The 22,377-nt window shown below is 38.7% G+C and overlaps 1 protein-coding gene across 1 annotated transcript in view; it reads right to left on the reverse strand.

Annotated features, from left to right (window-relative positions):
• SLC13A1 (solute carrier family 13 (sodium/sulfate symporter), member 1) overlaps nt 1-21,275 on the reverse strand; it is a 21,714-nt gene extending 439 nt beyond the window's left edge. Inside the window, exons 1-14 of the mRNA XM_010144480.1 lie at nt 21,171-21,275; nt 19,075-19,203; nt 18,231-18,367; nt 16,033-16,220; nt 15,395-15,452; nt 15,243-15,309; nt 14,520-14,680; nt 9,883-10,002; nt 8,619-8,717; nt 8,430-8,531; nt 2,799-2,902; nt 1,818-1,927; nt 990-1,151; nt 3-38 (exon numbers count right to left, since the gene is read on the reverse strand). Of these exons, the coding sequence (XP_010142782.1) occupies nt 3-38; nt 990-1,151; nt 1,818-1,927; nt 2,799-2,902; nt 8,430-8,531; nt 8,619-8,717; nt 9,883-10,002; nt 14,520-14,680; nt 15,243-15,309; nt 15,395-15,452; nt 16,033-16,220; nt 18,231-18,367; nt 19,075-19,203; nt 21,171-21,269 (1,572 nt within the window). The 5' untranslated portion in view covers nt 21,270-21,275. The remainder of the gene's footprint in view (nt 1-2; nt 39-989; nt 1,152-1,817; nt 1,928-2,798; nt 2,903-8,429; nt 8,532-8,618; nt 8,718-9,882; nt 10,003-14,519; nt 14,681-15,242; nt 15,310-15,394; nt 15,453-16,032; nt 16,221-18,230; nt 18,368-19,074; nt 19,204-21,170) is intronic.
• Nucleotides 21,276-22,377: the final 1,102 nt, after the last annotated feature.

The raw sequence follows: 22,377 nt of genomic DNA on the forward strand, positions 1-22,377 counted from the left end.
ATCAAAATGAAAAGTGGGTTCACACGAATGGCTTCAGCCTATTGCATAATAAAAGAGAGAGAACACCTGTCAAGGGACACATTTGCAAATGAAATACATAAATACAATCTTATTATATTATCACAAGTGAACTGTGAACAGAACTGCTGGTTTAAATAATGTGAAATAACCTTTTCAGATAACTCATTTTAAAGACTTTATCTCAGAATGCTTCAGAGGAGAAAAAGTGATTCTAATACAGAATAGTTACGGAACTTTAAATTCACACCTCATTTTTTTAATTGTAGTTGAGTCCATAAAATAAGACAGTTGAAAAGAGTGTGAACACTGCACAAGCACTAAGAGCGAAACCACTACAGGGAAGATGATAAAAAAGTTGAATTTTTATATAATACATAGGAGGGACTCAATGAAGTGAGGACTAAGGTTTCTTTGTTAGAGAGGAAAAGGGCATTAGTATGGTCAAGAGGGAAATCTACTGTTCAGAAGATGATCAATAAGTTTTGAAGAAGAAGAAAGAACTGGGTTTTTTGTAAAAGGTGATGAGAATAAAGGACACAATTGAGCTAAGGAGAGAAGAAACGAGATTTACACATAAAGCACATCTATTGGCCCTCTCTTCTCTTTGGTGACATCTTGAATGTTGTAGTGTTAACCATTTTCCCTGAAAATGTGATCCTGAAGAAACGCTAAGAGAGTTGTCCTTTTTATTCAACCATTCACAAATACAAATAACAGAGTCCATTTTTGAGTGCTGAACTTTTGCCTAATTTTACTAAATTTTCATCATCTCTTGTAAAAAAGTCCCAAAACAACCAAGTATCCAATGCACAACACAGCACAGCAAAAAAACAAACAAACAAACCAAAACAAACCAAAAACCATGAAGTATTTTATGGAGACTTTTAAAAACTGATTCTATGAGCAGCTGTATTATTACATGGATGATAGAGCAGATTCTGACCAAAACCAACCTGTGTTATACTCACCAAAGGAGATAGTATGGGCAAAAATATCGTAATGGTAGCTGGATTGCTGGCTACTTCTGTTACTGAAGTGACAATAAGGCATGATATCAAGATAACCAGCCACAAGGGTAGTGATCCTAGAGGGGTCAATTTACTTGCTACCCACTCAGAAAGTTTTGAGACCTGCAAAAGGAATGTGACAACATCATTATGTTCTACAAATCACCAAAAAGAAAATGTAATAAATGGTATGGAATGGAATTCACTCATCTACTAGTTGTGAAGTATTTGAGTAAAAGAGAAAAGATCTGAATGATTTTCCATGTTTTTAGGCTTCTCCGTGTTTTTAAGCACATTTTTCTAATTTGATTCTGTCCTATAGGAACCCATGCAAACTCTATTCCATTTATTTACATTTGCATTTCTGAGATGTTTAGAAGAATTATGATCTGAAAATTGCATTGTGCACATATCAGGCTTTGTAACCAGAGTCTGGGCCCAAACCTGCTCGATTTCCTGGAGTAGCCAGTGGGGCTCCACCTGGGAGGTACCTCAGTGACATGGGACATTAACCCTAAGGCTTTGTAAACAGTGTGTCTGCACAAGTCCTACCACCATCAGGTTTAAATTAAATAACGAACAGTAATCATCATTGTGTGTGGTTTTTGAAAACAAAGCAAACTGCTTCTTTGGTAACCCTACTTTCTGAATACTCATCACGTTTATAGTGTTGAATATCTTTACAGAATAACTTGCTAAGGCAGGAGATTAACTGAATTCACTGCGTGTCTGAATTTCTCCTGATATGGGTCAGCCTAATTGTTCAGTATCTTCTATAAATTACGTTACCTCACAGCCATCTGCCAGTGCAAACCCGCCACCAACAAGAATAGCTATTTCCCAGGGCATGCATGACTGAAATTCCTTCCAAGTAATCAGTGGAGTGTAACCAAAAACAGCTAGAGAAAAAAAAAATTAAAATAGGCAAACAAACCGAACAAACACCCACATTTTAAAATATATTGAAAAACACCTTGAAATAATCTGTCTGAGAAAATACGTGAGAAATATTCTCAAGGCAAAATCTCATCATTATAACATGAAGAACATCTTTGATGTGAACAACCTGCACTTTCTGGGACAGATCCTTAGCTGGTGAAAACTGTCACAGCCTGAAGACAACAGTGCCACAACTGTTTCCATCAGTGGAGCACTGCTCCTCTCCCCTCCTTCCCTATGTGTAAGATCGTTATGGGATATCAATGAGTTTAATCTGTTCAATCCAACTGCACTATTCAGGCAGGCTGCTGAGCAAATGCTGTTTCACTTAGACTCATTTAGGTTCTGATCATGCATTCTCTGTGAATCCCCAGATACTGATTTCAGCAGCAGAATGGAATGCATAAAGAAGACAAGCCAAAGGTCTACTTTAACCAGGGTAAATTCCGTTTTAAAGGGGAAAAATTAAATGAGAATGGACTCATTTACAATGTCAATTTTTATAGGGTACCTTAAATAAGCAGCAACATTTAAAAAAAATAAATCCCGTGTAGTTCCATTCAAAGCCCATTGCAGTCTGGATTCAGTTGGTGGTGGTAGGATGAAGGCAGCTGGTTCCTGCACAGCACTAGCTCCTGCTGCTCACATTGCTTAATTATTGGCACTGACTTCCAGGCCAGGGATGCTTTACATCCCAGTAAAGTATCGTCCTGTATTAAGTTTCTAAGATTAGTATTTAACAACATTCCTCTAACAAGTGAAATAAATTATATCTATGGTAGCATCTTAGATACCTTATTGTAGTAAAAGCCACATCAAAGCATACTCAACTGTTTTCTCCGTTTGAAGTCTTAGACAATGTTTTTGCTGGAATAATAAAGAACAGGAGGCCTATCACTAAGGCAGATGTAGAATCTGTGGCATAGCCTTTGTACCTAAGGAGAAGTTAGCAAGAAAAACATCACATAAATATATATATAGTCAGGAGGATTAGGGGGAAAGGGTGAGGAGGATGGACGGAGCAGCAGAAAGGAGCTGTTATGGACTGACCACAACCTCCCATTCCCCGTCCCATGCACCACTCAGTGCAGTAGAAAGAGATAGAGGGGTCAGGAACGAAGGAGGGAAGTTGAGTCTGGAAATGGGGTGGGGAGAAGGCAGTTTAATTTTTGTCTTTGTTTTTCACCATCCAACTCTATTTTTATTGGCAATTAAATTAAATTAATTTTATCCAAATCAAGTCTGTTTTGCCTGTGATGGTAACTTGTAAGGGATCTCTGTCTTTATCTCAACCCATGAGCTTTTTGACCTTAATTTCTCCCCTGTCCTGTTGAGGAGGGTGAATGAGAGTGACTGGGTGAGTACCTGGCAGCCAACCAAGATTAATTCACCACATCTGTAGAAATATCACATACAAGCCCACTAAATTACTAAATAAGCATTTTGACAAAGCATGTGTTATTTTGTCAGAATAAGACAGAAACAAGCTGGGGGAGAGGAATGTTTGGGAATAGTTCACTCTCAAACAACTAATTTTCACAGTTCAATGATAAATTTAATAACTTTAATATGCTCTGTAATGTTTTCAGTCCAACAGGCCTTAAGAGCACTGTGCATACCACATGTATCTAAGAGAAGGCAATAGAGCCTTATTATCATACTCCTATGGCTGTCACTACTAGGGTCATAGCCATAAGGGCCATGTTTACTTTGGTCATCTCCAGAGCTTGAGAACTGCTTAAACTTCTTAAACTGATCCAATATCCTTCTAACTTGTACAGGGTAGCCCCAAGATCAGGTAAAGTGCAAAGCGGAGCTCTAAGACTGTGTTAACACATCCACCTGATTCTGTTACATACTTCTAGGTGGTGACATATCCCAGTCAGTCTTATTTTTGTCAAGATGGTCATCCAAAGGAATAAGAATTTTGCTGAAGAAAGTTAAACCCAACAGTTTCTTATGCTTTGTTATTTATTTTCTGTTTTCTCCAAGTGCTTCTGTGAGTTTTCCTGAACTAATATACCAACATACTTGTCCTTTCAGCTTTGCACCATACGCTTTTCTGCATATGCAGCTATGGTATGTACAAGCAAAACTTCCCAGCAGATCTTTCCAGCAGCTTAAGGTTTTATACTAAACCAGAGCTTTTCACTGAAAGGAAAAACAATCATCTCCCAGTTATATGTTACAAATATATTACCTGGTAGATCCTTTTGCTTTGTCAACAGTTAGGTGAGATTCGTAAAATCTTAATATGGACTGCACACTGGTGCCACAGTCAGCATAGTTTTAGCTAACATTGTCACAAGATGAAGCAGCCATAGAAACTGAAGTGGTCCTCTCATATATTCTGTCTCCTGCTTCTTATTTTATGATAATGCAGAAAACACTTTAAAAAACCAAGTTATTATTTTGTAATAGTTTCTTAAGGCTGAGGGTTCTGCCTATAGCCTAGGACCTGTAGCCTAAATCGTCAGCCTAGGACTAGATGCACTGGGTCTAAAGATTAGAAAATTTCTTCCTCTAAGATCCTATCCTGCACTCTCTTAAGACTTGCTAGGAGTTTTGAAGGGAGAGAAGATTTAGATACAGAAGCGATTCATGCTGCCAGTGTCTGCTAGGCATCTGCTTCTTCACAGAATGTTTGAGGTTGGAAGGGATCTCTGGAAGTCACCTGATCCAACACCTATGCTCAAGCAGAGTCACCCAGAGTCAATTGCCCAGGACTGTGTCCAGACAGCCTTTAAATATCTCTAAGAATGGAGACTCCACAACCTCTCCGGGCAACCTGTGCCAGTGCCTGAGGTTGTTCCTCCCCAGGTGCAGGACTTTGCATTTCCCCTTGTTTAACAAGGGATGTGCAATCTTCGGCTCACAAAACCTTAGTATTCCTGATGCAAAACACCTGATGCTTAGAAAACCTGCTCAGGACACACACAACATCCTGCTGTTAGTCATACTGATACGAAGACATTGGCACCATTCCAAAACTGAAGCCTTTCAATCATCGTCAAATTTTGAGATAAACGTTTTTCAAAGTAGAGAATAAGGCTGTGGGCAAAAGTACATATCAGCCTCGTATTGGAAGTAAAGAAAGGAATACACCATGCAGAAAAAAGAAAGAATATGCTCAGACAACAACCTGAAGAAGCATGAGGGAAGCCCACCTTGCGTATGTCAGCTGTAATCATCTGCAGCCCAGTGTTGAACTTTCTGTTTCATATGAGGTTCATAAAGCCCTGGCCAAAGCCCAACTTGAAACTCCTCTAATTGAAGCTAATACCCTACAGCCTGGAACGAGGCCAGCACATGGAAGGAAACTGCTGTAGGTGAAACCACGTGTGATCCTGTGCTGTCAACAGATGGGGAGGAAACGTGCACTTTTACCCTATGGTGCTCTCTCTGCTGTTATGCCATGTGTATTAAAACATCGTGCTGTCTGCCTCCAGGAGGAGGTAACAGAGGAACAGAGGTCAGGGCAGGACAGTAAAGGATTAGTCTTTAACAGATTTACAAAATGGTCGTAAGAAAAATTAACTCTAAAAGGTAATGTATATTTGAAAGGCATCTGATTAAAAATGAGATCTACCCAATACTGATACAGCACAAATGTGGATTAAAAATTGGCTGACACTTCAAAAATTAACCCTTAAAAAGTGGGGAGGTATCAACATTAAATAACAATATTTCTGTTGGGATTCAAAGAAACCCTCAGTGTTTCTATCTTAAAGGCATACCCAGTAACTTCTGAGGACGTACACAAGGGGCTGAGCACGTGAACGGAGGTGGTAAGAGTGATGGGAATATGTTTCTTGAAGAAAACTTTGATCATTCTATTTAGTTTGTCCAAACAAAGCTTATAATGTAATATAATTAAACCAGATACATATACCCTTAAAGCACCTATCACAGAAAAGTTTTTTATCTGGGAAGGAAAAGCAAAAACAGATGGCTGGAAGCTCTATTCAGACAGAAAACAAGGTGCAAGTTTGTCTTGCTTAGTTTGACAACAGAGATGATTATCCACCAGGACAGAATATCAAGGAAACTGTAAATTCCAAGATCTGAGGAATCTGTGCTTTGTCACCCTGAAATCAAGCCTGGCTGCTTTCTGGGAATTCATGTTCTAATAAAATAGATCTGTACTGGATTTAACACAGAGAACAATGTAGCTCTTTTGATCCTTAGCATGTTAGAATAAATGAAGTGACAGTCCTATCTGGTTTAAGACCCCGGGAGTGATTCCCACTTAATAGGACCCATTCACTGGTCTGGGAGGGTCTTGAGATTACTTATAGCTCTGATATTGTGGCTTTTCATCAGGACAGAGCTCGTCTATGCAGCTGACAGAAATTCCCCAAGTCCGGCTTGAGACTGTGGGAAAACATCCCATGGGAAGTAAGTATTACCAGATTTCTAATAAGAAATCAGATTTCTAAGGGCAGAGAATATTTCTTTTACAACTGTTTCCTGTATCATAAACTTAGGGAAATTGTGCACATACCTATCAGTATACTTAAACCCAAAACACTGAACAATTTTGTATGTGAGAGTTGTGAGCCACATGGTTTATGCACTGCTAAAAGCTTCTTGGACATCATGGTGATGAGTGCAATGTAGCCATTGACAATATCACAGTTCCCAGCTTTTAAGCATTTTCTTCATTTTCTTTAAAGGAAAACTACTACTACTGCTCCTAGCCGTACCTGCACTGGCTCCTTGACCCACTCAAGTATCTTGATTAGAGAAGTGTTCTTTGCTCAGAACAGTAAAAACCTGATTTCCTGGTTTCATGCCTGTTGTTAGTGTAATTGATTGATAAATGAGGTCAGGGTCTAAATAGTGAGAAATGCTTTTTTTCCCCTGAATGTTTAGTTAGGGAGTAATAAAAGCTTTGTTTCTCTTCACGTTACCTCACCCAAATTATAACATGATTCAGCCTAATGTGACATGACACGTGCTTGCATTCCTTTCCAAGGAAAACCTCAGAAGCCATCCACAAAGTAACAATTCCAGGCACAACCTGTAACCCTACTTATTACAAGAATATTCTGCTTTTTTCCTGCCAGTGAAGAAAATTCTCAGGCAACTAGACAACTTCAGATAGGAAAATGTGGATCTCTGGACTGAAATAATTCATTTGAGCCATAAGTCCCATGTTTGAAAGGTTGTTTACAATGTCTGTTTTTCACTATCAGATGTATCTTGTTAAACAGTGTTCGATGAGCACTGGATGTTAATGTGAAGCAGGAGAAGCAAAGCCAGCCTGATTGCTTAGCTAGCTGATTGCTTGATTAGGTCAACACTCCAAAATCCCTTAAAGAATATTCAGCTCTGCTGTTGTTATAAGGGAAAAAAAATGTTCTTTTACAGACTTTTTGATAATTCAAAAGTATTTAATTTAAAAACAATCTTAGTTTTTAATACACACTTTAATGTTATTTTTACACAAAATAATTATGCTTTGCACTTTAAATCTTCAAAGGGCTACACTTATTCCTTGTAATATCCCTACCAGACTTCCTGGCAGAGCACTGGGGAGGATCTGTAAGTGTGTGTATGAGTGGTGGGAGTATATTTAAAGAGAGAAGGCATGATGGATGCATGTTCACGTGTCATTTATGAGAGATGCACAGAAAACAAAATGGAGAGTTACCATTTACCAAGTCCAGCAATTGCCTTTGACCCATCCAGTAATAAATGTTAAAGCCGGAAGAACTTAAACAGCACAAAGTCCTGCTCCTCCCAACCCTGCAACTACTTCCCAGTACTCTAGAGCAATACCCAGACCTTTATCAGAGAAGAACAGAAATTACAGTAATCACAGCAAGAGAACAGGAGATATCGCAGTACTGTGAGTTCTTGCAAAAGCAGCTGATTTATTAGGGAAAAAGTCTAGGTGATACTGGGAAGGGGCTAGGTAACCAAGCTGCAGCAGAAGGTGAAAATATGTGATAGTTCCTGAACTGTTCCTGGCTTTTTGGTGGCTAGTTGAACTGTGATGTTGAGAGAGTTATGTACGAACAGATAGTAATTTATATCATTAACTAGAGCTGTCAAAGCAGGGGATGCTGGCCTGTATGCATGTGTATGCAAGTGTGGCTGTCACTAAGGGCAGTAGAAGAAAAACTTCTAACCAAAGATTTATTCTTGAAATTGCAGTTTTGATGGGGAAGTAGGATAACATCAACCATTAAGCATTGTCCCCCACTGGATCAAGTCTAAATGTACGCGTAATCCCTCTTTGGCACTTCATTTATCACATTTTCAGACACTGCACACGTACATCAATGAAATTGCTGGAGTTTACCTATTCTGTATACAGTACAAAGGTTTTCAACCACTTCAGCCTACTGTATTTCTAAAGTATTTAAAGTTTTTTTTTTTTTAATTGAGAAGAAAAGAAGGTGAATATTTAAGACATAGTGCAGTTCTTCGTGATGTATCAAAAAGATCACTTACTTTGGGAAAAGTGAAGACCACCCTGGGATGAAGCCAGGATTTCTGGTGAACCACAGCAGGGTCATTAGAATGAACAAGACAAGTGTGACAATTTCCGGGTAGCTATAGCAGAAACAGAACAGGTTATATGTTTTCCTGAATTCACACGGATATTTTGGCTCTTGTTTGAAGCTGTGTAGTTTGACATACCTTATCGGGCCAAGCTTCTTGTACTCCTCCTGAATCACTTGTGCTGAGGCCTTTTCTCTGGCTGTTTTCTTCTTGCCACACTTGAACATGTTTTTAAAACTGGAATACACAATATTGAATGATGAATTAACAGCATGTACAGCAAAAAAGTCCAACCTTTACAGTTACCAAAAGTAAAAGTTTACAAAAGTAAAAATTTCGCTTTAGAATGCCCATTTCTCCCATTTAATTATCACTTACCAAATTGAGCATATTGGAATTAATCAACAAAGTCCAGTGGGGGATTGACAGTGGCAGCAACAAAATGTGTCCTGTTATTGACTAGCTCATTTACACAGGAAGGATAAAACTTTAACCATGGTAACTATTTGAAACAATCAAATACACAGTCAGCCTATTTAATGAAAGTAATTTATGACTTTGCTTTACTTGTTTTGTAATGAATAAGTTTGTATGACTTGGGTAGTCTGCATACTGATCAGTAGACTCTATGCTACAAGGTAGGTGTCGGTTCTGGATAAGACCCTTACACAATGTTAGAAAGAACACTATTGAAACAATCAAGTGAAACGAAATAATAAATGTTCACATATAGAACGGTAAGTGTGGGATGATTCTAAGTCTGCTTAAGAGTGGGTAGTCTCACTCTTTGTCTCTTGTACCGTAACTAGCCATGTAATTGTGGAAGATAGGTGTCCTCACTGGTATCTCTGTGGGTGATAATGAACTTATGGGGAACAAGGTTTTGAAGAATTAGCCCAAAAGAAGCATTTTCCTCTCCAAAAACTTAAAAACACAAGCTCTGAGGGAAAAACAAAACCACCATATCACCACATATAAATTTTGGAAAAGCAGAAGTGTTTCTCTTCATATTTACAGAAGTAGTCACCCAATTTATAACACAGACATTGCTCAAGTATTCAAACCAACCCCTGACTCCAGCAAAGGGCAACATCTTGACTATAAATCTTCTAGTCTCAGACTAAAATGCATAAAAATTCAGTAGTCTTCTCTCTTGCACACGTGCATGCGTATCATCATTTGGGATATGGACTTTTCACACTGGGCTGCGTAATCAAGGACCCTTATTTTAGAAAATTATTGTCACATCCAGAGACTCAGCCATACTAATCAAGTACGCAAAATCACTGTTGCTGCATTATCTTCCGATTGACCCTGTTACATTTAGGTGCAATATTCAGTCCTGGTACAGAGCATCTCATATCATCAGCCTTTAGTTTTATTGATTACAACATTTACTTACTCAAACCCAAGGAAAAGCCATTGGAGCCAGACCCAGGAGAGCAGCAGAATAACAACAGCAATAGGGATGGAAAGGATAAACCAGGATCCAAAATTGATGCACTGGCAACCTGGGTAACGCCTGGATGATCGGAAAAAAAGTGTTCAGCTGAGCTTTGCAAAGGAATGAAGACCTGTGAGAAGGGCCAGAAAGCCTTGCTGTCAGAGATTCTAGCTGGCAGCTGACTACAGCATGAGGTGGCCTCTGGTGTCCCCTTTCTTCACTCTCCCATCCTATTCCTGATCATCATGACTGCTACAGGAACTATCTATGTTATTTTAGCACTGGATCAGCAACAGGTCTGGAGACCTGACACTGATCTAGATATGTCTAACCTGAATTCTCTAGGCAAGAAAGGGAGTCTCACAGCATTAAGGACCATTAGGACTACAAAGAAACAGAACTTGAAGGAAAGAAGTTCTTTTAGAGAAGACTTTAGCACAGGAAAATATGCTCAAATGAACAAGCTCCGATGAATTTAGAAGACAACAGTGGAGACGACATTGAGACTTGTATTTTTTAAGGTTCCATAAGGGATTCCAAACTGATTAAACTCCAAATTTATACTACTAATTTCCAGAAAAGGCAGGAATGTTCATTTGTTAGGTGGAGGTCTCTCCAGTCACCTTGTCTCTTTGAAGCTGTCTTAATCTGATGTTTACAGATGTGGGATGGTCAACCAGAGCTCTCCTTGCATCTTAAGAAAAGGGGAAATGTGCTTTGGTTTCTTGAAAGAGATGAATTTACTGCTGAATTAGATAGATGCCAGATAGGCAAAAAGGCCAGGTAAATGAATCCTGTTTTCCCATTTACTTCATGAACACAAGTTATTCTTCCTTTGAGCTCCTTCAACACCAGAGAGCTTTTAATGCTGAAAGTGAGAAAATTATGGTCTCCTGGAACAGCCTTCCTCTCCGATGCAAAATTCAGACAGAAGGGAAATCACAATGTCCAGACAGAGACTGTAATGACTATTTCCAATTATTAGCCAATTTTTTGTATTTCAGACCTTGCTGGAAGAAAAGGAATGCAGATGGTCACATAGGTCTTTGAGACAGTGTATGCTTATTATAAATGCTTTCTCAAGTATTGTGCGAATTTTAGGCTTGATCTATCTTTATTATGATGTTCACATACATTGCAATTAAAGTGCTCTCAGGGGCTGAAACAAAACTCCTACACTCCTGTGCATGTGATGCTTTAAATTGCAACTGTACATAGTGATGAGATTGTGGTGAAACTGGAATAAGAAATGGCATTGTGCTGTTGTATATAATTTATTGATTGCATGGCTACTTACCTTCTATTTCATGATTAGTCACATCGATTTTGGAATGTATGAATTCCAAGATAGGAAAGAACTGACATAAGCATATCAGTAAATTACCATTTCATCACTTGCCAAAGTGTTTATGATCTTTTCTGAATTATGTGGGGTAATTCCTTACTGATCAACGAAACAAGCTCTTGAAAACTTCATATGGAAGAGCCAATTCTGTTACAAAATGTTACTTTACTGTCGACAAGTTTCACAGTAACTTGTGTAGGGCTGAAGATGTATGTAAGTTTTTCCAGCAGTCTTGATACTAAGGTTAGGTATTCTTCATTTCCAGAGCAAATATTCCCCAGGTAGATGGGATGATCGATTTAAAATATTTTAAACATTGTATGTTATATAGTGCAGGTTGGATTATCTGCTGGGCTACGATTATCTGCTCTGGGTCTTGTCTGAGCAAGGATGGACAGGACATACTGTACTATTTATTTTCTAGACCTGTTTCCATTAGAAAAGGAAAAACTTGGATTGATTTTAATAATCCTCATTTTACAGTGATTCAGTGCTGGTAACAATAAACCTACAAATGCCACGAATCTGGTTCATAGAACAAATCCAGATAAGATTTTTCCTTTTATGGCTTCTTCTTGCTTAGGTTGAACATAATGGCAAAATTTGATTCTTCATGTTGGAAGGTCAAAGTCGGTTAGAATAGGATTCAGGAAATGGAGTAACCTGTTGGCAAGCCTGAGTGGAGAACCACAAGTTTCATTGTATGATTTACTCTTCCTCAAGCACAGGAGAACTCAGTTTTCTCCCTGACACAGTGCTGTCTGGTAACCTTTTCTCCCTGTAATCTCTCCACAGCCTTCCCCTTACCCTGGGCTGCAGCTAGGAGCTATGCTCCTAACATCCACAGCCCTGCTTTAACATGGCTCAGCTGTGAATATTGGCTTGTGGTGCTGAAGAAACGGCTCTGTGTGGGGAAGACCGATGAGAAAGTTTCTACAGCAGAGCTATATAGGATTAGATAGGTAAAGTCGCAGATGTGAGATAACTGACACCAATACAGAAAGGGATAAAATACTAAAGGAGAAACATATGGAGTCAGAAGAAAGGGACCCAGCATCACCAAGTATCTGTTCCAGGGAGCAGTGAGGACCTACCCTCTCATCCTCCCTGATGCCTCCGTGGCTGGTAAAGGCTTCTGAGTTTCTTATGGGCACTGGTGAGCAGACTAATGCCTAGCCTACTAGCTGCTTACACAACTTCTTGGTGTGTTAACTAATGCTTTTATTTTTCTTCATTTTTTAAATTTCTTTTTCTTTTTTTTTTCAGTTGAATATATTCTAGGCGCTATATTGTAGTGTCCCTTTGCATGCAATTAAAGTCACCCTGAGAGGATCAGCAACAAATCTGTCTTGAAACAGAGGCTTAATGGAAGTTGATCTCACTCTCACTGACAGGGATGCTTAGGATTGCATCAACATTTCCACTGTTTGCTTCTGCCCTTTGGATCACAACATAATTGCATATCCTAAGTCAACAGGAGGCTGAGGATTCCCAGCAACACACAGGCTCCAGTGCTAACACAGATATACTAGCTTCCTTTTCATCTGACAAATGAAGAGGAGGGAAGTAGAGAACAGTTAACACTAATCCAAATTTATTAATACTGAAATTGGGAAGATATGAGAAATACAGAATTTTGCGGTGCCATTTTAAGAGTTTTGTCACTTAGTGGGACACCCAGAAATATGCTGTATGTACAGCTCTTTTGATGAATTATTCTACTTCAGATGCTTATGATACATGAAGGCAGACTGCAAATGTGTCCAAGTCACGCTAACAGGTCAACTCCCACTTCAGGAAGGACACAAATACAAACATGACCTCTAAGGAGAAGGGGAGCAAAACAGTTAAAGATTAAAGTATTTGCACAGTTAGATAGTAGACTCAGCTTAAGTTAAGGATTAGGCTCAGTGGTTGTGTAAAGATTAAACAAAGTCCTGGTGGGGTGTAAAACTGGATTACACATGCAGTGCTCCATGTACAGCCCACGGTCCTCGCCGAGAGTGAAGACCCAGGGAGTGGACAACAGTCTGTTTATCCATTCTTGAAGAGACTGTTAACAGCCAAGACAAACTGAAAAACCAGCTGCAAGCCAGTTTTCTTCAAGTTTCTTACAACTTCAGGGAAATGAACAAAAAAGGTTCCTACCCGTAGTAACCAATCTTGGATTCTACTGAGAGTGAAACCTGCTTGAACCAGAGTTGCTTATATGTCTAAAAGTTTAAGTCTGAAGGACCTGTAATGCCATAGTCTGCCCTCTGTGGTTCTTTGGCCCCAAAGCAGGCACTCATAATTTCCATACTTTCCATACATTCCATAATTTCCACTGTTGCCATTCTCTTAGCATGGGCTGATTTACAGACTGCACCGCTTTGGTTATCTTTAGCAGCATATTGAGGCCAAATTTCACCCATTCATGGAACACAAGTTGGAAGAAATTCTATCAGTAATTGGTCTTTCACCATTTTGCCATGTACAATACAGAGTAGTGGGCAAAGGGTAATAAAAGGATTGTGCTTTATTTTGTTTTATTTTAAAATTGGAATGGGAATACTTCTGTCTATGAGTAGTTTGTAGAAGAAAAAAAATTCAGCAAGAACTATTGATTTTTCAAAAGGTTTGGAATGAAATCTGCCAATTTTCTTGACAAAGTAGTTCTAATTAGAAAAGGAATATTAAAGAATGTTTTTAATAATATCAGAACAAAGTGTTCCACTGAATGCAAAGTTTCAAACTGGTTTGAAATTTTTTGCTTTTTCTTTAATTAATGGACCTAAATTCCTCCTTTCAACAAGGCTCTAAGCATAGCTTCCTGAAAGTCTCCTGATGTTCTTTGCTAAGCAGACATGAATTTAGCTCCTGGTATACTCAAAAATAAGTAACGGTCCTTTGGAGCCAGATAGTTGCTGTCATATTCATGCTAAGTAGTGTCTTCCTCCTCAGACAAGCCCATCTTTTTCCATGTGCCTGTTCAAAGAGTAAAGTATGACTTGACTTAACCAAATAATGGTCATCTTGTTGCATGTCTTGGGCACTCGCTTATAGTATTTTCCAGTGTAAGGCAAATACAACCATGCAATTTCATGTTATCCCTTTAACAAACAATAAAAAAAACAAAGTAATAGAAGCAAATAATATAAAATCAAAGGGTAAGTTTTCTGGTGCATTTTAAGGGAGCTATGTGAGAGCTCAAGAAAGAACAGTTAAAATTCTGGATAAAGAATACAAATAATTTAGTGTAGTCTCTTACGTATTGAAGTGCTCAGCAAAAATCAGATTAGTTGATGTTCCTGTAATTGTGGTCAGCCCTCCAATAGTAGCAGAATAAGCAACACATAAGCACATCGCTTTGAAAATCCCACTGTATTTGTCCTCTCTGCTTTTTTTCTCTGCTTCAGCAGGTGGTAGGTTCTGCTTAGAAAGAATACGCACCAATCAGTACATAAGGAGGGCTCACCATCAAGCATGAAAATAGCATTTAAGGATGTCCCAGAAGAGTCACACGATTTGCTGGCAGTATAACTATACACAGCATGGTTTGGTTTGCTGTTACAGTGGTACTATTCATGCTAGTATTATTCATGCTAGATTATTCATGCAAAGAAAAGGAAGGAAGAGTCAAAGCCTGAAGTCTTTATCCTGAGCCATCTCAGTCTTTACACAGGAACTTCCTTTGTATATGCAGTTATATATACACACCTGATATATATACATATATATACACTCACACCTAGGGTTTGTGCTCTGGTGAGGTTGGTTTAACTTGTGTAAAATACACTGGGAGCAGCAAAGCACTAATGAAATACTTACATAAGCAAACTGTATATGTGAGTGTCTCTACATATATATCACTTATTCACATGAAACTAGCTTCATTGCTAGCTGTGCCATGTTAAGTGTTACATACAAGTCAGATTTAGGTTAAAACTAAGTTACACACATTGACTGCATAATAAAAACACACCTTAAGTACCTGTTCCTTTTCTTTTTCATTTTCCTTTTCAACTGTGCACACAGTACTACCCACATCATGGCTGTATCTGGAAAAACAAAGGTAAGAATTGCAGTAAACAGATCTTCTATTTAGATGAATGCTTAGAACAGAATTTAGTAAATTTATATTACCCATTCATTTGTTTTTCTTTCTCTTTCCAGTCACTGCTTTCACATTCTCCTATATTTTCTGTAACACATTGATGCAAAGACACATAAGTATTTAAGGGAGCAAAACTGAAAAGGATCCATCAGCATGTCACATTCCCCGCAATAACTTCCCATCGTCCTATGAATACAAGTGCCAATCTTAAAAACAGCTGAATTGTGCCCTACTCCTTCATGACTCCTATTTCACAGAATGTGACTCCTCTAATAAGTAGAGCTCTTTCTAATTTACAATCCAGCTGTGTATGCAACCAGTTTAGAGTCACTTGTTCTCCCAACATTACCCTAGAGATTAAAGAGCAATTTTCTCTTGCTAACATTTAACCCCAGTGTGTCTACAGGCTGTAGTCATATTTCTTTTCAGACATTTTAGTCGGCTGGACAAGCCATCCTCTTCTGCCCTCCTCTCATCTAACCGCCACATTCGGCACCTGTTCAGTTCTAATAAAGCTTTGTGAACATGAGAACCTCATACACAAGTAATCACAGTGAAGCATGTAACGATGCTACTATTTTCCTAGCCATTCAGCTTCGTTTTATGTGGTGTTTACTGCTGTGCGGGGTGAGGGTGGGCAAAGACAGAAACTGCACTGTGTGCCTACCGTCTAACTCCAGTGCCGGGTTGATGGAGCCGTTAGAGCAAGACATCTCCAACGCATCAGCTTCTGCTTCAGCTCTGGTGATCTGCTGAGCTACAGCCTCTACAATTGGCATCACCATGGCAGCAGCAGAGGTGTTGCTCAGCCACATTGACAAGAAAGCACAGCTAACCATGAAACCCAGTGTAAGCCTGGAACAGAAGAGAAGAGTCTGTGGCTGCTACAGCAACACCTCCTATCACCACTCTATTTAATATAAATGGAAAGCTTTTTCAACAGAAATCTTGAACCTAGGAAACACTGAAAATTTAAAGTTTGTAACTGACCTCTGAGGAAATGTTATTAATTAAAAACATGTGATCAAATACACTGAAATGATAATATTTTAGAGTTAAAAGATCAAATATATTATAAATCACAACAGAAACAATAATGTTTATGTACAGAATGACTCCACCAGCGCCGAGCACAGGGAGATCACTTTTCTAGTCCAGCTGGCCTCGCTATTTCTCATACAAACCAGTTTCTCCAGAAGAATGCAGGACCCAGAAGTCTCCCACTATTCTGCTTGCAATGCTGCAACACCCACGTCCTCTAATGTGGAAACCTCCTACAGTATCTCCACCTTGGGCCGGATGAGCTCCAATGTGCACACAGGCTGGGTGGGGACTTCCCGTGGAGGAGGAGGGCTGTGCACAGAGAACAGCATGCATGGCTTTGCAGTGGGCACAGCAAACGAGCAGCAGATGCTGAGAGGTGGGAGGATCCTCTCCCTTACAGATCATCTTATCATAATCTTATCATCTTTTGGCCATCATCACAAAAAGTGACAGAACTGAGATAGTTATGAGGGATGCTGCTTCTTCAGGGTTATGAAGCTGTCTGTGGAGCTGCTCTAGTTATCCTCTGCAGCTGGCTGTGGGTTCCTTTGTCCACAGCAAGTTCGCCAGCAATGTTCATCTTAGCACAGCATGTCATCCACTTGTGTTCTCCATGTCCAGATTTCAGCCAAAAGGTAACTATTTAAGACTGATCAAAAAATGAGAAATTGAAATAACTAAACCTGCATAACTCAAGAATATAACTAAAGATAACGGGAGACAGTTGAACAAGAATATAAGGAGCATTTTGCTAAAAAATGAAAGCTACCAGCAACCGAAAGATGCAGGAAAAATCAAAATACACGTGATGTTTAAAAATAGAATGGACAAATCACTGAGGAATAAAAATAATCCAGCATTTCCATGAGGTGTTATTGGTTTGATCACCTAAGAGGCATCTCATTTTCTATTTTTCTGACTTTTTACTTCCTATCGCTGTTTGCTTCCTGACAGGGAGTAATAAGCATCATGTATTCTAGGAATTCAGGGGTGCTGACAGATGAACCTGTGGGCCTAAAGCATTTCTTCAAGCTTGCAAAGCAAGCAAAGAAAAGAGTTTTCACTTCCTAAGATATATGCCAACAGTGAGTAAGTAGAGTAGTGTGCTCTACAGATCTTAGCTGTAGACTTACTGGGGTGCTGACAGATGAACCTGTGGGCCTAAAGCATTTCTTCAAGCTTGCAAAGCAAGCAAAGAAAAGAGTTTTCACTTCCTAAGATATATGCCAACAGTGAGTAAGTAGAGTAGTGTGATTTCATTTCCCTCATCACCTCATCCAGTTGGGGGAGTTCCTATTCCTCTGATTTTTTTTTTCATAGGTAGACAAAGAAAAAAAGCATAAAGACATTGAGCTTAACACGGTTTTCCTTCCCCAGCAACGTTTAGTTTTCTGACTTTTTTTCCTCACTGTGTATGTGAGCTCATCTTGTATTTTTGGAAGTGTCCAGAATTTTGCACGCGATATTGAAATACAAATTAATAATAAGCATAGCTGAGATTTTCAGTTGTAGGCATCAGATATGTAATGTACTGACCACCATTAAGAAATAAGACCCTTACATTACTCATAAATTCATCAGACTTTTTGTTCAGAAGGATCCTTATTGTGAACCGAATCACTGCAGGGAACATTCAGTTAGGATTTCAGCAAAATAGTAAGTTGATACCTGCAAAACAATCATCTAATTTCAAATACCTACTTTGTTTCAATGAAAAGAAAGCCTGGATTTCTACTACAGGGAAAGCTGTAGTTAATTATTCCTGGAACACAATGAGTTCCACAGGTATTATTGCCCTTCAAGACATTTTTTAGCACATACCATGCAGGGTTGACACCCACCAGCATCACCATTCTTAAAGCCACTCTTTTGTGAAAATTCCATTTTTCTATTGATGTTGCCAAACAAATTACTCCAATCAGCAGCAGATGAAAATCTTTAAAATAAGCAGATGCCACCTGAAATAAAAACAAAAAATATTTTATTAACTAAATGGTGACTTTTTATTAATATTTGGTATTATCAGTTTAATAAAAACTTCAGTAAGGATATATATTGAAACAAATATTGAGAAACATTTTTGGCTTAAATTTAGACTATTAATTTCATTAAAACTGTTAATTTCATTTAAACAAATGATGCAAGAGTAACTGCACTGAAACATATAGTGTTTAAACAATAATGAAGAATAAGGCTCATGAGATGAGCAACCTAAGATCATCAGTTGCATCTCACGCGTGAACTAAATCACCAATGAAATGCTGCTTTCATTCATTTAGTGATCTATCTAACAGTTAAAAGAACAACTTTAAACAAAATCTGTGGTGTCCTTTGCATGAAGATGTATACGCAGCATCTTGCACATGGGTTCTTTAGTGTGTCATCTTGCTTCTGTAACATTAAGGATATTTTATATCTATCTATCTATCATTTTCCCATCAACTGGCATCTAAGCACTGAATCACAATCTAGGGAAAAAAAATTGAAGAAATATGATGAAGTTCTGAGGATGAAGTATGTAAGCAAGTCTTGAGACAGACCTACAGTGACCGGCACTCAGCAAATCCATGGATTAGCTTATCAGTTTTCAACATTATATGGTACTTTCTTTGGAGATTTTATCATTGAAATCCATAATATGATAGAGAGGAATAAAATGGGTTACCTGCTTGGATTCCATTATACCAAACAATGGGAACATAAAGGCAGGGAGCAAAGCTGAAACAGCCAGTGGCAAAGCTTCTGTGAGCCAAAAGATGGCAACTACAAGCAATGTATATGCACATTCTGCTTCCTAGAATAAAAAAAGGCACCACAAAAATATGAGTGGATCATCCAGGGGAAAAAATAACAATTGCAAAAAGTCCATCTATGTCAGTATGTGGCCTTGTGGCCAAGACCACCAATGGTATCCTGGGGTGCATTAGGAGGAGTGTGACCAGCAGGTGGAGGGAGGTTCTCCTGCCCCTCTACTCTGCCCTGGTGAGGTGACATCCGGAGTATCATGTCCAGTTCTGGACTACCCAGTTCAAGAGAGACAGGGAACTACTGGGGACAGTCCAACACAAGGCTACAAAGATGATCAGGGGACTGGAACATCTCTCTTATGAGGAAAGGGTGAGAGACCTGGGTCTGTTTAGCCCGCAAAAGAGAAGACTGAGAGGAATTCTTTTCAATGCTTATGAATATCTAAAGGTAGGTGGCAAGAGGATGGGGCCAATCTCTTCTCAGGGGTGTCCAGTGAGAGAACAAGGGACAATGGGCACAAAGTGGGACACAGGAAGTTCCATCTAAACATGAAGAGAAACTTCTTTACTTTGAGGGTGGCAGAGCCCTGAAACAGGCAGCTCAGCAAGGTTGTGGAGTCTTCTTCTCTGGAGATAATCAAAACCTGCCTGGGCATGATCCTGTGCAACCTGATCTAGGATAACCTGCTTTATCAGGGGAATTGGACTATATGATCCCCAGAGGTCCCTTCCAACTCGTACCGTTCTGTGATTCTGTAATTCACTTCAGTGCTACCTGTAAAATGCAGGCACAGCTAAATACAGTGAGATGAAGTGAGCCTAGTTTCTTCTAGAATTCTAGAAAACTCTGTTGTGTAGTTTTGTTTTATATTTTTGCTCTTGAGGAAAATGGTTTAGATCTTTTAATGCCACTGGTTAGTGCATAAAACTACTCAGCAGCAGAGAAGTTTTGTATTGGGAAAAGATTAAATTAATGAAATGAGTCTGGGAACCTCTGACTGGAAAACAGCAAAGTTAAATCCCAGCCAGTCAGTTATGGCTAGCTTTTATCTTTTGGGGGAAGCTTGTGTTATTTATCAAACAATTTGATAGTGTCAATTCAGTAATCACCTAGTGAATGCTCATCTCACTTAAGTCCTACCACAGCAAAAATTTCTCAAGAATTTCCTCTCAGAGAGGAAACTGAATTATTGAAGTTGTGATGTGAGACAGTGCTAAGCATGTTGCGCTGTAAACACTATTTATCTGTGATACAAGGTCTTCTGAACTGGACTTTCACGTATTGTTACACATGATACATATAACGCATGTGTGCTAATACATCACAGAGAGTTCCACTTCATTCTGATGACATTAGAGCTGTTCCAAATAGAATCACTGACAAAATTTTTACATCGCCGCTTCATCAGCCTGGGATTGTCACAAGAGTTACTGAATACCAGAAGAATTTGTTTCAAGTACAATAAAAACTAAGGTGTCCTGCCATAAACTTTGCTCTGTTTAGGAACCAGAGGGAATTTCTCAGATCACTGATTCCAGTCATTAGCTATCAGACAACACAATATATGATGACCTTCACAAAATCCATCATCAAATGAAAAGGTAATTGCAGCTGTCTTCCTGACAATTCAACTCTATTGTCAATCATCAAGAGCTGTTTAAAATTGCCCAAAATATAATATCAAGGACAGGATTTTCAAGGTAGTCTAGAAGATGTTAAATGAGAAAAACATTTTCTGAACAAGAAAACACATATATAATTCAGAACTCCATGCAACCAGCACAGAACCTTAAATAAAAGCATTTCTATGTAAATACTATTTCTATGTAAATTTCTATGTAAATACTCTTGAGTTGAAAAAAAAAATTTCAAAGAAGTCCACAATGCAAATGTCACGAAGTCATTCAAGGTCCCTACCAACCCAAACAGTTCTATGATTCTGAAAAGATCTGGGAATCTCAGACTTGGCACACAGGTGCAAAATAATTTTACCTCTGAAAGCAGGTCACTTACTTTGGTTTTGATGATAAGTGGAAGTGGAAGTAAAAGCAATGGGGTGAGGACAATGAGCAGGAACCTTCGGTAAACCAGGAGGTAGCTAAGAATCTTCATCGTTGATGGCTGGTAGATGAACTTTCCTGCAGAAACTGCCAAAAAATAAGTCTGACTTTAAATAGCTGACTCTGATTAATATTTTTCCAAGCTATCACCTTTAGCCATTGCTAAAGCAGGCCAGTAAACCAAGTTAAAATTAAATCTTGCTCTTTATTGTTTTAGTGAGTTTATTAACAGTAGGTTGATAAGATAAGTGTTCATCATAAACCAAGGCTAGATCTTAGCCTCCTCATGACTTTCCCTGCCCTTCCTCATAACAAGTTTATGTAATTAAAGAAGGTTTTAGAGCAATTGATAACCAAAATTTCAGGTGCTCTCCTGGTCACTGTTGGCTTCAGTAGGAAATCAAGGCATCTAACATTTGTAGAATCTATGTTCAAACCAATTATTATATTATGGGAAAACATATGCAAGATCATTTTACTTAATAGAATTAAAAATCCTGAGAGCTACCTGATGTAGCTCTGAACTTTGCTCTGCTTTGAGCAAAAGGTTGGAATAGATGACCTGCAAAAGTCTCAGTCTTACTATTGATTCTATCTGTCTAGAATTTGAAATACTTAAGAATAACAGGGGCTTTTTCCGTGTTGCGTGGCAGGGAGGGTATGATAGTTCCTTTTCTCTTCTCATGCAGACACAGGTTAAGGTGTTCCATGCACATCATATAAAGCTTTGAGGAAGGTTAAGAATAGGAGAGGATTTGAGACAAAAGTAAAAAAATCCTTTTGTCTGAATTTTCCTGTTTTCAATAAAAGAAAACTCATTACAGTCTTTATAATACAACAGAACAGCATCAAATAAAGAAGAGGAAAATGTAGGAAAGAGGTTTGTACACTCTGTGTGGGTGAAGATCAAAAGTGTAAAGAACACACTGTTTCATGCACAGGATCTTACATGAAGTAAAAAATTGGAAGAGGAGACAGATGAAAGAGTCTTTGAGCCACCATCAGAACAATCTGAAGGTCAGGTATTAAGGTAGATTTTTGCTATCCATGTAAGTTTTTGATTATAAGGATCTAAAGTGTGGGGATACAGACAAACCAAGTGATCAGATTGCCAATGTTGTAGACAAACTTCTGGCTTCAGGAAGGTAGGACTTCAGTTT

Source organism: Buceros rhinoceros, unplaced genomic scaffold, assembly GCF_000710305.1.
Source record: "Buceros rhinoceros silvestris isolate BGI_N320 unplaced genomic scaffold, ASM71030v1 scaffold6121, whole genome shotgun sequence".
NCBI classification, from domain to species: Eukaryota; Metazoa; Chordata; class Aves; order Bucerotiformes; family Bucerotidae; genus Buceros; species Buceros rhinoceros.